The following is a 16,506-nucleotide window of genomic DNA, read 5'->3' as shown; positions in this document are numbered from 1 at the left end:
AACTGGTGGACATGGCCATCCGGTTGGACAACCTGCTGGCTTCGAGAGGACGTCCTGGAAGGGGCCTGCCCGTTTCACCCCCTTTCAATCCGGATCACGTTCCGATGGAGCTGGGTGGTACAGCGATCCGGGAGAACGGAGGACAGATCCAGTGTCACTCTTTTGGCAAGAGAGGACATTCTTCTGCACGATGTCGTCAGAGTTCTTCTGGATCTGGAGGCGGCAGGCAGGGCACTCTCGCGTCACCCCAGGTAGCGCAAACCCACACTTGTTCAGAGCCCTCTGCTGCGCATTTCACCATCCACGTCAACTTCCCTGATTACACGGTAGTTCCCCAGTGTAAGGCCATCTCCACCTCAGTGCCCAGCTGGGCTGCGGTACGTGCCGTCTAGTGTCCGTGATCGTCTTATCTATTGGGCACACACATCCCCCTCCTCTGGTCACCCAGGCATCGGCCGTACAGTGCGCTGCCTGACCGGGAAGTACTGGTGGCCTACCTTGGCTAAGGAGTGAGGGTGTATGTCTCCTCCTGCTCGGTGTGCGCCCAGAGTAAGGCACCTAGGCACCTTCCAGCGGGTAAGTTACATCCCTTACCAGTTCCACAACGGCCATGGTCCCACTTATCGATTGACTTTCTAACTGATCTTCCCCTCTCTCAGGGTAACACCACCATCCTGGTCGCTGTGGACCGCTTCTCTAAAGCCTGCCACCTAACACTTTTTTGGGAACTCCTTCAAGACTGTTGGAATAGCATTCCTCATGAAGCTGGTTGAGAGAATGCCAAGAGTGTGCAAAGCTGTCATCAAGGCAAAGGGTGGCTACTTTGAAGAATCTAAAATCTAAAATATATTTGTTTAACACTTTTTTGGTTACTACATGATTCCATATGTGTTATTTCGTAGTTTTGATGTTTTCACTATTATTCTACAATGTAGAAAATAGTAAAAAATAAAGAAAAACCCTTGAATGAGTAGGTGTTCTAAAACTTTTGACCGGTAGTGTATATATTTAGTGATTTCTGTATAATGTCTGGTGTTCTAGATCGATAAAGGCCAGACTAGGTATAGTAGACAGTAACAGTAGGGGTAATAGGGCTGATCATTGCCAGGCGACAGGTTGATTGAGGGTGTCACGATGTGTCTCTGCGATCAGGCTGGGATTATCCTATTACGTGCCTCAGAGGCTTGGAGATCCACAGCCATGGCCTGGTCTGGCAGGCTCACTATGAAATGCAGGTACCTACTACTAACACCACACACACTTGACACAGAAACCACTTCCAACCACAGAGCGAGAGAGGCAGGGAGAGAGAGAGTGGAAAAGAGAGAGGCAGGGATAGAGATAGAGACAGTGAAAGAGAGAAAGTCCGCTTGGTTAGAGCATTACTGTCACCCTGATCGGAGTGTGTGCACGTACGTAGGCGCACACACACACCTCCAAACCCAGAGCAACAATTCAGTACGCTTATCAGAAATGGCCTTGATTCTTCAGGGTAGTCATGGACCCCCCCCACCCCTTAGTCTTAGAGGAAGCAAAAAGAAAGTAGCAAACACAAACCCAGCCATTCTTCATACTGAAGCCAGGAATAAGGACACACAGTTCTGCCTGAATCCAGCGTGAATTGGACTGAACAGTGCCTGTACACCCCCACATCCAGCCACCTACCCCTAACTATGAGTAATCATGACTCGACACTTCTCACTTCTGGGTGTTTTTATTCTCCTTGGATTACACACACACACACACACACCCACCCACACACCTCTGTTCCTTCATCTCTGGGGGTTGGGGTTTCAGCCAAGTGGGTGGGCGGAGAGAGAGACACACAATTTCAGTTTTTAAAGGGAGAAAAAATACCAACTTCAGGCATTCAGTCTCTGTGCTGAGATAGACTCCATATGCAGCAGCAGCAGAAGAATGACAAGTGGAGAGAAGCGCAATAGAAACCTGAGGCTTAGGATACACAAATCAGCACTGACTACAGTATGACTCAAATACACAAAACACAAAACACACAGTTGACCACAGAGAGCCCATATGAGGATTCCAACCGAAGTAATCAATCAGATCCAGTCTAATGTAATAGAGTATAATGGAATGTAGTCTAATGGAATGTCACTAGTAGCGGTCCCCACCACAGAACAAATGAGCACTTCATTTGTGAGGTCACTGTGTGAGTCAGAAAAGTACTGGCTGTGCTGATTAAGATGCTGAGGAACAGAAACGCACTGTCACCCAAATGATCCCAATTTAATCAGTCACAAGCAAGCTACAAATTAGCTTCCAAGCTATCTTTACAGTGCCTTGCAAAAGTATTCATCCCCCTTGGCATTTTTCCTATTTTGTTGAATTACAACCTGTAATTTAAATGGATTTTTATTTGGATTTCATGTAACGGACATACACAAAATAGTCCAAATTGGTGAAGTGAAATGAAAAAAATAACTTGTTTCAAAAAATTCAAAAAAAAAAACATTACGGAAAAGTGGTGCGTGCATATGGATTCACACCCTTTGCTATGAAGCCCCTAAATAAGATCTGGAGCAACCAATTACCTTCAGAAGTCACATAATTAATTAAATAATGTCCACCTGTGTGCAATGTAAGTGTCACATGATCTCAGTATATATACACCTGTTCTGAAAGGCCCCAGAGTCTGCAACACCACTAAGCAAGAGGCACCACCAAGCAAGCGGCACCATGAAGACCAAGGAGGTCTCCAAACAGGTCAGGGACAAAGTTGTGGAGAAGTACAGATCAGGGTTGGGTTATAAAAAAAGATCTGAAACTTTGAACATCCCACGGAGCACCATTAAATCCATTATTAAAAAAGGGAAAGAATATGGCACCACAACAAACCTGCCAAAAGATGGCCGCCCACCAAAACTAATGGACCAGGCAAGGAGGGCATTAATCAGAAAGGCAACAAAGAGACCAAAGATAACCCTGAAGGAGCTGCAAAGCTCCACAGCGGAGATTGGAGTATTTGTCCATAGGACCACTTTAAGCCGTACACTCCACAAAGCTCCAGATTGCTGTACACCAGCGGAACCCATCCAACTTGAAGGAGCTGGAGCAGTTTTGCCTTGAAGAATGGGCAGAAATCCCAGTGGCTAGAGGTGCCAAGCTTATAGAGACATACCCCAAGACACTTGCAGCTGTAATTGCTGCAAAAGGTGGCTCTACAAAGTATTGACTTTGGGGGGGTGAATAGTTATGCACACTCAAGTTCTGTTTTTTTGTCTTATTTCTTGTTTGTTTCACAATAAAAAAGTGGTAGGCATGTTGTGTAAATCAAATGATACAAACCCCCCAAAAATCAATTTTAATTACAGGTTGTAAGGCAACAAAATAGGAAAAATGCCAAGGGGGGTGAATACTTTTGCAAGCCACTGTATATAAGTAATCAGTATCGTTTTTTGGGGGGGTCCCATTTTGAAGGACAACGTCAGTATTTTAATAGCATTATCTGTAGGGATGTAATTGTAACCGGTGTGAAATGGCTAGCTAGTTAGCGGTGCGCGCTAGTAGCGTTTCAATCGGTGGCGTCACTCGCTCTGAGACCTTGAAGTAGTTGTTTCCCTTGCTCTGCAAGGGCCGCGGCTTTTGTGGAGCGACTGGTAACGGTGCTTCGAGGGTGACTGTTGTCGATGTGTGCAGAGGGTTCCTGGTTCAAGCCCAGGTAGGGGCGAGGAGAGGGACGGAAGCAACACTGTTACATAATGATTTACCGATATGCATCGGTCCCTAGTTCAAATGTTTAAGATGCGAGTGCATCAGTCTGCTGGAGCCCGAACCAAATGAAGCATGCATCGGTTAGAAACCCATTCAAAAATTACGAATCGCCGGTTCACTAACGCATTTTACTCATATAAATGTTTTCTGCCTTATTATGAAAATACCTCTAATCTGTTGTGACTGAATTGATGCGTCCTCTCCTTCAGCCTATCAAATGTTTATGCATGTAACTGCGTATGACATTGATCTAGTCAAGTCAGATAAGAAATATGCTCACAGTGCAGGAGACGCAGCTGCTCGCGCCAACGAGAGGTAGGCCTACCCTGTCCCTGGTCAAATATTGGTAGGCTACATCTGCGCAGCACCTTCAGCATTCAGAGGTTTGTAAAATGGCTTTCGCAATATTAAATCATAGGCTTTATTAATTGAGGGACAACCAATATAATTTGCTGGGTCATTGTTACCAAATGCGCTGTAGAAAATTGTGTTTTACCGGTGGAGCTGTGTAGGCTACCGGAGTGGACACAACTCACATCTTGCTGATTGCACATCTAACTGCTGATTGGGGATTTTCAATTACCAGGTTCACCGTACAAAATATTTTTGGGAGTTCTGCTTTAAACAGCATTTGGTCATTTTTACATGAACGGGGTAAAGGTGTAATTTCACTAGGACTGCAATCATTTTTGCGAGCCACACTGGCCAGAACGGAAGAAGAGAGCAGCTCTCCTTCATGAAGTTTCAAACAGTCAAACCATTTGCTTTTGAGAAGGGGTTGAAATCCAAAGCTGTGTTATATTAATTGGCTATGTACTGTATGTCATAGCTAATTTCTAACGATAAATATTGACATACTCCTAGCTCAAAACATTTTAATCTGCTATAAAGTTAATCAGAGGGTAATGAGGATTTTGATGCTCAGTCTGCCCTATGGCTCAGCTCACACACTACATCAGGGGTCCTCAAGTACTATTTGAGAAGGTCCGGTCACACAAATTTCCTAGGTGGCAAAGGTCCGGATGGGTAATGTAATTTATCGGCGTAGTAACAAACCCCCACCTCGCAACCCATGTGACCCCAATCTGTTCACACCCCTCTTGTTGGCGAAGAGAAAATGTTGCAGTTTTAAAGCTAATTTCCTGCAATTCTACAAATGTTGCATATGGCAGAGATTGATTTTCTGTTTTAAAGCTAATTTCCTGCAATTCTATGCATTCTTCCATGTCTTATGTGTGTTTATATGATACCAGGGGTCGAAGCCTGACCGAGTAAATAAAATAAAATTTAAAAAATGTGCAATCGTTTCTGTTTTTTGGGGGGGACCTATGGTCCGTATTGAGCATGGAGGCACTACATAATTCTCACACACACACACACAACACACCAGGGCCATTCAGCTCAGAAAAGTCAGCTCAGACACATCCAACTCAGCTCCTGAGCTCAATCAGTATCAGATATTAATTTAGAATGGAAACTGAATGTGTTCATGCAATAATTGTTAGTGCATCGAATCATATAGTTTCCACTGCTCCAGAGTCCAAATCGCACTGAATCGTTTCAAACTAAAAGTATCATTCCTGTATCGTATCGGAGCCCATGTATCTAGATGCATATCGAATCATGCTTTTAAGGAGAGATGCACTACATGACCAAAAGTATGTGGACACCTGCTCGTCAAACCTCTCATTCCAAAATCATGGGCATTAATATGGAGTTGGTCCCCCCTTTGCTGCTATAACAGCTTCCACTCTTCTGGGAAGGCTTTCCACTAGATGTTGGAACATTGCTGCGGGGACATGCTTCCATTCAGCCACAAGGGCATTAGTGAGGTTGGGCACTGGTGGTCCTCTGTAGCTCAGCTGGTAGAGCACGGCGCTTGTAACGCCAAGGTAGTGGGTTCGATCCCCAGGACCACCCATACACAAAAAATGTATGCACGCATGATTGTAAGTCGCTTTGGATAAAAGCGTCTGCTAAATGGCATATTATATTATTATATTATTATTATGTTGGGCGATTAGGTCTGGCTCGCAGTCGGCGTTCCAATTAATCCCAAAGGTGTTCGATAGGGTTGAGGTCAGGGCTTTGAACAGGCCAGTCAAGTTCTTCCACACCGATCTCGACAAACCATTTCTGTATGGACCTCGCTTTGTGCATGGGGGCATTGTCATGCTGAAACAGGAAAGAGCCTTCCCCAAACTGTTGCCACAACGTTGGAAGCACAGAATCGTCTAGAATGTCATTGTATGCTATAGCATTAATATTTACCTTCACTGGAACTAAGGGGCTTTCCCAAACAATGAAAAACAGCCCCAGACCATTATTCCTCCTCCACCAAACTTTACAGTTGGCACTATGCATTGGGGCAGGTAGAGTTCTCCTGGCATCTGCCAAATCCAGATTCGTCCGTCGGACTGCCAGATGGTGAAGCGTGATTCATCACTCCAGAGAACGCGTTTCCACTGCTCCAGAGTCCAATGGCGGCGAGCTTTACACCACTCCAGCTAATGCTTGGCATGGCGCATGGTGATCTTAGGCTTGTGTGCGGCTGCTCGGCCATGGAAACCCATTTCATGAAGCTCCCGACGAACAGTTATTGTGCTATGAAGAAACTGCCTCTCATGAGGACCGACCCAGAGTTACCTCTGTTGCAGAGGATAAGTTCATTAGAGTTACCAGCCTCAGAAATTGCAGACCAAATAAATGCTTCACAGAGTTCAAGTAACAGACACATCTGAACATCAACTGTTCAGAGGAGACTGTGTGAATCAGATCTTCATGGTCGAATTGCTGCAAAGAAACCACTATTAAAGGACACCAATAAGAAGAAGAGACTTGCTTGGGCCAAGAAACACGAGCAATCGACATTAGACCGGTGGAAATCTGTCCTTTGGTCTGATGAGTCCAAATTTGAGATTCTTGATTTCAACCACCATGTCTTTGTGAGACGCAGAGTAGGTGAATGGATGATCTCCGCATGTGCAGTTACCACCGTGAAGCATGGAGGAGGAGGTGTGATGGTGTGGGGGTGCTTTGCTGGTGACACTGTCTGTGATTTATTTAGAATTCAAGGCACACTTAACCAGCATGGCTACCACAGCATTCTGCAGCGATACGCCATTGCATCTGTATTGTATCATTTGTTTTTCAACAGGACAATGACCCAACACACATCCAGGCTGTGTAAGGGCTATCTGACCAAGAAGGAGAGTGATGGAGTGCTGCATCAGATGACCTGGCCTCCACAATCACCCGACCTAAACCCAATTGAGATGGTTTGAGATGAGTTGGAACGCAAAGTGAAGGAAAAGCAGCCAACAAGTGCTCAGCATATGTGAGAACTCCTTCAATACTGTTGGAAAAGCATTCCTCATGAAGCTGGTTGAGAGAATGCCAAGAGTGTGCAAAGCTGTCATCAAGGCAAAGGGTGGCTACTTTGAATAATCTCAAATATAAAATATATTTTTGATTTGTTTAACACTTTTTTGGTTACTACATGATTACCTATGTGTTATTTCATAGTTTTGATGTCTTCACTATTATTCTACAATGTAGAAAATAGTAAAAATAAAGAAAAACCCTTGAATGAGTAGGTGTGTCCAAACTTTTGACTGGTACTGTACATGCATACACTCGTAAAGAGATAAGGACATACAGACATGTATGCAGGGCCGGCTCCAGGCATATGTGGTCGCTTAGGGCCCCCGACTTTTGACTGGTACTGAAGCTTGGAAAAGAAACATGTGATTCTGGGTGACAACATTAGGCTGTTTGTTTCCAACATTAGGACTGTTTTCCTCAGGAAATTCAATCCATTTCATGTTTTGTTTCACATTGCGTTCTTCCACCTCTGGCCTGCTGGTCTCCCTACCTCTGCGGAAGCACAGTTCCCGCTCAGCCCAGTGAAAACTGTTCGCTGCTCTGGCACCACAATGGTGGAACAAGCTCCCTCACGACGCCAGGACAGCGGAGTCACTGACCACCTTCCGGAGACACTTGAAACCCTACCTCTTTAAGGAATACCTGGGATAGTATAAAAGTAATCCTTCTACCCACCCCACCCCCACAAAAAAAATAGTATATATATATATAGATATATATAGATATATATAAAACAAATGAAATTTAAAATATACTCTAAAAATTAAAAAATTGTAAAGTGGTTGTCCCACTGGCTATCATAAGGTGAATGCACCAATTTCTAAGTCGCTCTGGATAAGAGCGTCTGCTAAATTACGTAAATGTAAATGTAATGTAAATGTTTCCTTGCCACGATCCCTCAGAGTATCGCGATACTGGTATCGTGACAACCCTAATGTGTAGTGTACAGTAGTTCCGCAGAACCATGTTCTAACAATGCTAAATATGTGCAAATAGGGACCTTTCCTTATGTCTACACCTAATTCTCTCTTGAATCACAATAATCAGACAGCACACAAGATGCCTAGGAGAGAGAGAAAACAGGACAGAAGACTGGGAGAAGGCCTTTGCCATTCAGGCGTGAGAAGCCCGAGAAATACACATCCACCCATAAGTGGTTAGTAACACACACACACACAGCTCCCCCCACTGCTGCCATCCAGTGAAAACACACTCTTGCTCCCCACTAATTGGCCTGTGTTGATGCCTCTGCCCCCACAAAATAAGAAGGGGAATGGGCTGTATGAGGGGTCATTATGGTACATGTGTTATGTTATGATATTTCATCTTAACCACGTCCGATATCTACCCTGCACCCACATACACACAATCACTCTCTTAAACACACACACACACACACACTAGGCTTGGTGTCATAAAAAATTCACAGTTTGTCCCATTAAAGATTCACCAGGGCAGTACTGCTACATTTATCAGGCCTCCGCCAATCGACCTCCAGTGAGCAGCACAGAGGAAGCCTTCCAAGGACCTGATAACACGCCTGCCTGGGCCACGATATGGCAGCTGATCTGGGAGAGGAGGACACTGAGGGAGAGAAAGAGAGATCGAGCGAGAGAGAGAGAGAGAGAGAGAGAGAGAGAGAGAGAGAGAGAGAGAGAGAGAGAGAGAGAGAGAGATGGGGAGAGAGCGAGAGAAAGAGGGCGGGAGGGAAGGAGAGATTGGGAGAAGGGAAAGAGAGAGAGACAGGGAGAGCGATTGAGAGAGAAAGATGGAAAGAGGTAGAGAGACAGGCCCTCTCCCTTGAACAATTTCCATCCAGCACAGCCTCGTGCTAGCGTCAATTATTCAGCAGTACAGTTCCATCAGCCTCTCGACACCATCCAGGGCCTTTCAGGCTGCTCAGACTCAGACTATAGGGTTCAGGATCAGGGTCCGCGTAAATTCCATCCCACCCAGCCAGGCAGGCATATAGCATCATCCAGCTAGCTAACCCCCTTCCTCCTCTTATTCTCCAGCCAGCCCCTCACGGCCCCTCCAGCCCACAGCAAACACTGTGAGTGACAGGGTACATTTTAAAAGGTCTCCATGCAGAGGGGCATAGTGACACACGCGCACGGTCGCGCAGGCAGGCAGGCAAACACACACACACACGGTGAAGCAGGAGAAGGTTAACCCCTGCTGTACTGGTTAGAGCCCCCCAGAAGAGGTTGTCCAGAGAGACATGGTGTCTGTGTCCTCCTCTCCCAGATCAGCTGCCATATCGTGGCCCAGGCAGGCGTGTTATCAGGGCCTTGGAAGGCTTCCTCTGTGCTGCTCGCTGGACGTCGATTGGCAGAGGCGTGATAAATGTAGCAGTACTGCCCTGGTGAATCTTTAAATGGGACAAACTGTGAATTTTTTATGACACCAAGCCTAGTGTGTGAGTGTGAGTGCGAGTGTGTGTGTGTGTTTAAGAAAGTGTGTGGATGAGATTGTACTGACTGTCAAGAGCCCTAACATAACAGACCACAGCTCAGCTTGCCATAAAACACTGAGCTAAGAAACATACAATGACACAATCTTACATAATTTAGAGTTTATGGCATTAAATAGTGCATTATGCAAAGGGTGCACTATGTATTAAACCAACCAATATTTACTTATGTAAAAAGTGTTGTATAAAGGGGTGTGTGTGAGAGGGTTGACATCCAGCACCTCAGCTGACACTTAAAACACTCACCGACCGCATTTGACTTGGTTTGGATTAAGAGTAGGATTATTGACATTTGAGCAGCTCTGGTAGACTGTAGCAATCAAATAGACTGGAAGAGGATGGCTGATGGAGAGGTATACTGTTGCTTCCTCGCAGTCCAACCTACAATAGGTGCATGGATTAAGCAGCAGACTTTACATGTGAGAGATATTCAACCGTGGCAATCTGCTTCTGGAAGACAGACTGCACACACACAATCCACAGGCATAATCACTGACCTACACACGGCTGGCCTGACCTCACACAAACAGTAACACACACCCAGAATGGGATTTAATCCCACCCACATCATGCACTAAATTTATCTGCACAAATGCGGCAAAGCTCCCAGCTAGCACAAAAGATCTGGTCGCCATTGCTTTTTATAAACACACATCACACAGGATGAACACACACACAGTCACACAGAATAAACACACATTCCCATTGACAATCCTATTTTCCCTAACATTTACCCTAACCTTAACCCCAAAACATAACCTAAAACCTAAACATAACCCTAACCTTTAACCACTAACCCTAATTCTAACCCTAACCCCCTTAGAAATAGCATTTTTCCTTGTGGGGACCGGCAAAATATATCCAGTTGGTCTCATTTTTGTTTGTGTACTTTTCTTGTGGGGACTTCTGGTCCCAAGTATAGTTAAACATGTCCACACACACTGAGCACTGTCAACTAATAGCAGCTAAGCTTGTTTGTCTTCTCTAGATTGTTCCGTCTTCCTCCTGTTAACTTTATACATAAATAAAGCGTTGCTGGCAGTGGAGGCTCTGCCTTTTTCCCCATGTCTAGATGGATGGTAGATCTGAGGGACATTATTACAGTTTCTGTTTGTGTAAAACACATTGACATGTCCAGGGCCTTCAGCTCTGATTAAACGGATAGTGTGACAATTTATCTACTTGCCCGGAGTCAGATGAACTCATGGATACTCTTTTTATGTCTCTGCGTGCAGTTTGAAGGAAGTTGACGGTAGTTTCGCAAGTAATTGCTAACTAGCGTTAGCAGAATGACTGTAAGTATCTGGGATCAGCTAGAGTTAGCGCAATCAGCTAGCTGATCCCATAGACTTCCAGTATTTTCACTAATGCTAGTTAACAATGGATCGCCAAACTTCCTTAAACTTCCTTCAAACTGCACGCAGAGACATAAAAATGGTATCCATGAGTTCCCTTTAAGGGCAGTGGGCATGAGGAGCTGTAGGGAGATAAGGGGGTAAGGGGCTCTGGCTCAACTTGGCCCTCCTCTCTTCTCCTTTATTCAGCTCAATAGGACTGGAGCGTTCCTCTCATTCTGTGCTTGTCAACAGGATGAACAGTTTCAAGAACCCAGTTGCCAGGTTACTTGATGGGATCTCTGCAGACGCAGCTGAAACACAGCAGATCTAATTACCAGTTGTTGTTTTTTTAAGGTGATTTTAAAGAAATTCTTTGTTTACTGGCCCATCCGTTGAGACCGTTGCAGAGGGGGGCAGAGGGGAAAGTGGGGCCTGTTGTAATTCAGCTGGCATCCCCACAGGACAGCGCAAACCGTCGCTAAAGCCTTCTCAAGACATGGCAGGGAGGCCATTATCTGCAACAGTGTGGTCACTGTTGAGATACTGTTAAGACTTGCAGTAGAAGACTGCTTGGTTTAATAGGTCAATAGCCAGTCAGCACAGCTAAGACTGTGCTTCAGGAAGATTTATTCTTGGATTCATTGGCAGCCGGGCCTGACGCAAGCAAGGGCTTCGACTACAATGCCCCCGAAAAATTGATGACGCAAACATGGAATTTCAGTGTAATTACAGTCTAACAAGCATGGCGTAGTTATTTGACATTTCAATGCGTGCAGTGACAGAGACGGAAAGGCCCAAAAAATCTAATGAATATCTCCATCACAATGTCAGGAGCAAACAGGAGATGGGCCCACTCAATACCCCAATACAGTAGTGTCCACTTTCCCCGAAATAGATCCATAGCCTTTTGTCTCTGCTGCTGCAGCAGTGGCAGATTGGCCACGTCTGACGTATCCCCATGCAGTCCTCCTGGCCAAGGCTTGATTAGAGCAGATGTGACAGTCTCCTCCGGCCAAGGGGGGTATTGTGAGAGGCGTAACATAAACTGAGATTCACCAAAGTTGCATAACGACATTAATTTACAGTCAACCATGCATTATGGATTCAATTATCCCATCCCTTGACTTAATCATTTTGTGAGAAGAGGTGAGGCCTCTTAAAGGTCACTTCTTAATTGATGTATTGTCCAGATTTCTGTGGAGAAAATGTGAGCAGCAAAGAGTAGTATTGTGACCACAGCTATGACTAAACAACACAAAGGTGATCCAGATCCTTCTAAAAGGCCTCTGGCAGTCTATATTCACAAACACACTTGGTTTCTGAGGGCAAGAGTAGAGGATAAACAAACGCACCACACACAGACACAGTGGCTGAGCTACTGTGACTGGGGTAGGCAGGCACAGTAACAATATATCCTGCTGGACTGGAACACCATGAGATGAATACTACTGTTAATCTCATTGAACAAGGAGCTCCCAAAATATGCTGCACTTACCTACACTATGCAACTTGGCACACACCCTTTGACAAGTTGATGTATGTAACACTAACCTATAATGCAATTGTATTATGTTGTTTGAACTAGATATTAAATGGATCAAGTGCTTTCATGTGCACATGGGTAATTGAATAAACTAACAATGAGAAAACTACCTCCAGTGTCGATCTCCTATTGGACTATATCTGATTAGTCAAAACAATATCACAGGCATCAATGCACTCAACATAGTAAGTGGTGTAATATTTCCCTTTGTCTTACCTCTTGCTGAGAGTTTTTTAGTGTTGATAATTTTAGCAGCAAATTCCTGGCCATTGGACTTTTTAACGCATCGTCGGACAACGGAGAAGGCGCCCCTGTAATGAGACAAATTAATAAACAAAACAGCTACATGAGCTCGTGACAACTCTCACTACTGCACACAAAATACAACCCACCAAAATCTGGATTGTGTCTAGTTCAATCCATCTCTGAGTAATAAAGAAAATGGCAAAAGGTGAAAATAGTGTTACAATTGAACCCACTCTCCCCTACATCTTTTAAATGAGAAATGTTGCAATATGAATAGGCTAAAACTAATCGTCGGTAGTGATACATAGCCCATCACTGTGGCAAAGGCAATACAAAGCTAACTGTTGTTTGGCATGTGATAACAAAATGATGTATCATGTGGTAGAGACCAATAGTAATGCCATATTTTTGTAGGCAGTCACTCCGCCATGGCTCATTGGCCAAAGCCTAGGGGAAACTAATGGGGTTTTGTAGGGGTTTTGGATAAACACCGAAAATAAGGTCTGTGGTAAACACAGGCTTAGGAGATTTTTGTTCTATGAGATAATCTTAATCAGCTAACGTCACTTTTTGTGAATTTTGAAGTATTTATGTAATCAAAACAGTCATGTTAACTGACTAATATTATCTCATAGAACAAAACGTATAAGACCTCCTAAGGCTGTGTTAACCTCAGACCTTATTTTCGTCATTTATCACAAAACCCAATTCTTTCCCCATTCATTTTTCCCCATATGAATGGCTGAATGAACCAGAGGTAACTAATTTTCTGGTTTATTAGGACTACCAGCTGGCGAGCTTTATAACCTAATATTTCAGATAAGAATGCCAGAAAACTTGCTCTGCTTTCTGGGTGTCTCCATCATTCGCTGCTTGTGCGTGAAAGTCAGCTCAGAGCAAATTGTCATATGGAAGGGCCGAGTCATAACTACAGTGCAAAGAAACGTGAGCGATCTGAGAATAAACCAATGCATGATAAAATAACGAAAAGTCTGCTGTAGACTAACTGAATTGTGTAGTAAGCCTATCATAGCCTGTCTATGTTATGATGTCATCATGCATACTTGAAACCGGAAAAAAATTGTTATATGTGGTTGGACGTACACCATTGCCACTGCTAACTGCAAAAAATAACGCAGACGGGTTAAACAGTATTTTTCTACTTGGTGCTTTGTGTGTAGCAATTATTTGTTAAAATGCACAGAATGAAACACAGTGGATACATTTTCGATGTGGACGACACAGTTATATCTGTATATCGTCACACAAGTAGTGCAGCATTCTTTCCTGCGTGGCTCTCTACCAATTACAAAATAATACTGAAAATTGACATTATAACAAATAGATAGAGGGGAGGGGTCGGGGGTCTTTAAAATTAATTTCATGAGAAAGTCCTACCTTAAGATAAATCAACACTATATATATAATCCGCTACATATCTATAACACACAGCCACGGTAAATTCGGTACAAATCGCATGCATGCTCGAGCCATCCGATACTAGCTCGAGATGTATTCTAATAAATATGTTGTTCGACTATAAAGCAGGTTTAATTAACAAGGGGGGTGGGGGGTGAGCATTCACTGTTTTTGACAACCTGTCTTGTCAACAGTAGACTAGACACGCACAATGATAGTCTACAAAGCACTACAGGAAAAGGTAAAATAGGAATATATAGTGTTAATGTCGCTTACTTTCCGAGCTCTTCGTACAGCTGATATTCGTCTGTAAATCTGGTCGAGGTTACAATTGTAGCCATGTTGTGCAGGAGGGTATCGCCTCTCGTTTCAGTGACTGCCTCGCTCAGGTTTCGGGGAGAGATCTCGTAAACGCAAAGGGAGATACTGAAGAGACTGATAAGTCTAAACGGGATCCCTGGGACGTCCCAACTCTGAACTCTGACGTCACCCCATTGAAGTTTACATTTAAAACGGTTAAGGTAAGGGTTATGGTCAAGGTGAGGGTAAGGGTATGGGTTAAGGTTAGGGTTAGGGTTAGGGTTTAGGGGAATGACTTCCCAAGGATCCCATATCGCATTAACCAGGGGAGAATGCGGAGGAAAGTGGTAGCAGAGACGGAAGAGGAAGCGAGACACCCCACTCCCTCATTTTTCTCTGGTTACATTACATTCAACTACACAGAACAGCCAGCTGCTGTCGCGCTTGGTGTCTTTGGGAACAGAGAACTTACCATTTTTTTCAATGGTAAACGGCCTGAGTGGACTATCTTCATTTATCCACCATCTTTGGAAGGCCCTGATGGTTGAGGTATAGAAAAAAGGCTAGTAACGCGAGATCCCTGGTCTCGAGCGCCACTGATTTAGGATCAGCTTCCTATACCTAATTCCTGTAGGTATTAAAAATCTTAGTTGAAAGTAAAACTGACCCCAGATCAGCTCATATGGGCGGCGTTATCCTACAAGGGAAGGCAAGAAGTAAAGTATAGATCTGATGCTGCATTGTCACGGAGAGATATGGCAGCCCAAAATGAGTAATCACATTCAATTACAATCTAAATGTGAGTGTTGCAGATTTCCCATATTTGTCAGTATAGGCATTTGAACTGTAAATATACTGTAAAGATAGGCCTATGCCTACTGTTAAGGTATTTCCCAGAAAAATTAACTAGGCCTTGACTGATTTTGGTTGATGTTGTAGGTTGAAATGGATCTATCAGGTGTAACACTGACTTGCCCTGCATTGAATTTGATTTGATCACGACCAAACACATCTTGCAAAAAGCACTCATATAATGGCGCTGGAGGGAATGGCGGCCGTTTTACGGGCTCCTGACCAATTGTGCTATTTTGTGTATTTTTTTGTACATAATGTTTCCGCCATCGTTTCCTATGACCGAAAATAGCTTTTGGTCATCAGAACAGCTATCACTAACCTCCATTTGGACGAGTACTTCTACTTCAATGAGTCGGAGGCGAAAGCCATACTGATTATTGCGACCAGGCCCAAATTCTCGACACTCTAAAAAAGGAGGAGACGATGCTATAGAGGCCAGCGTGCGGGATACCTGACGAGACTACGTTGGAGAGTGGATAAATCGCCTCTACCCTCCATTCTATTGGAAAACGTGCAATCACTGGAGAATAAACTGGATGAGCTCCATTCGAGACTATCTTATCAACATGCTCTGAAGAACTGTAATATCCTATGTTTCTCAGAGACGTGGCTGAACAAGGACATGGTAAATATAAATCTAGCTGGTTTTTCTATACATCGGCAGGACAGAACGGCTGCGTCAGAGAAGCTCAGAGGAGGGGGTGTGTGTCTCTTGGTTAAAAACAACTGGTGCATGATCTCTAATATAAGGAAGTCTCTAGGATCTTCTTGCCTGAGTTAGAATACCTCATGATAGATAAGCTGTAGACCACACTATTTACCAAGACATATTTTTCGTAGCTGTCTATTTACCACCACAAACCGATACTGGCACTAAGACCGCACTCAACGAGCTGTAGAGGGCTATAAGCAAACAAGAAAATGCTCACCCAGAGGCGGCGCTCCTAGTGGCCGGTGACTTTAATGCAGGAAAACTGAAATCCGTTTTTCCTCATTTCTACCAGCATGTCACCTGTACTTTACTCCACACACAGAGACGCATACAAAGCTTGCCCTCACCCTCCATTTGGCAAATCTGACCATAACTCTATCCTCCTGATTCCTGCTTACAAACAAAAACTCAAACAGGAAGTATCAGTGACTCGCTCAATAAGGAAGTGGTCCGATGAAGCTGATGCTAAGTTACAGGACTGTTTCTCTAGCACAGACTGAAA

General features: G+C 44.2%; 1 protein-coding gene across 28 annotated transcripts in view; it reads right to left on the bottom strand.

Moving 5' to 3' along the window:
- LOC121553568 (calcium/calmodulin-dependent protein kinase type II subunit gamma) overlaps positions 1–14,668 on the bottom strand; it is a 112,878-nt gene extending 98,210 nt beyond the window's left edge. For 6 of the 28 annotated variants that reach the window (XM_041866769.2, XM_041866776.2, XM_041866787.2 and 3 more), the window contains exons 1-2: positions 14,414–14,630; positions 12,689–12,783 (exon numbers count right to left, since the gene is read on the bottom strand). In XM_041866769.2, the coding sequence (XP_041722703.1) occupies positions 12,689–12,783; positions 14,414–14,478 (160 nt within the window). In that variant the 5' untranslated portion in view covers positions 14,479–14,630. Of the gene's footprint in view, positions 1–12,688; positions 12,784–14,413 lie in introns of all 28 variants that reach the window. The other 22 variants (XM_041866777.2, XM_041866772.2, XM_041866771.2 and 19 more) reach the window with 10 other exon arrangements.
- Positions 14,669–16,506: the final 1,838 nt, after the last annotated feature.

This window comes from Coregonus clupeaformis, chromosome 37, assembly GCF_020615455.1.
Source record: "Coregonus clupeaformis isolate EN_2021a chromosome 37, ASM2061545v1, whole genome shotgun sequence".
NCBI lineage: Eukaryota > Metazoa > Chordata > Actinopteri > Salmoniformes > Salmonidae > Coregonus > Coregonus clupeaformis.
Note: the sequence above shows the minus strand (reverse complement) of the source record. Positions and strands in the feature narration are given on the sequence as shown.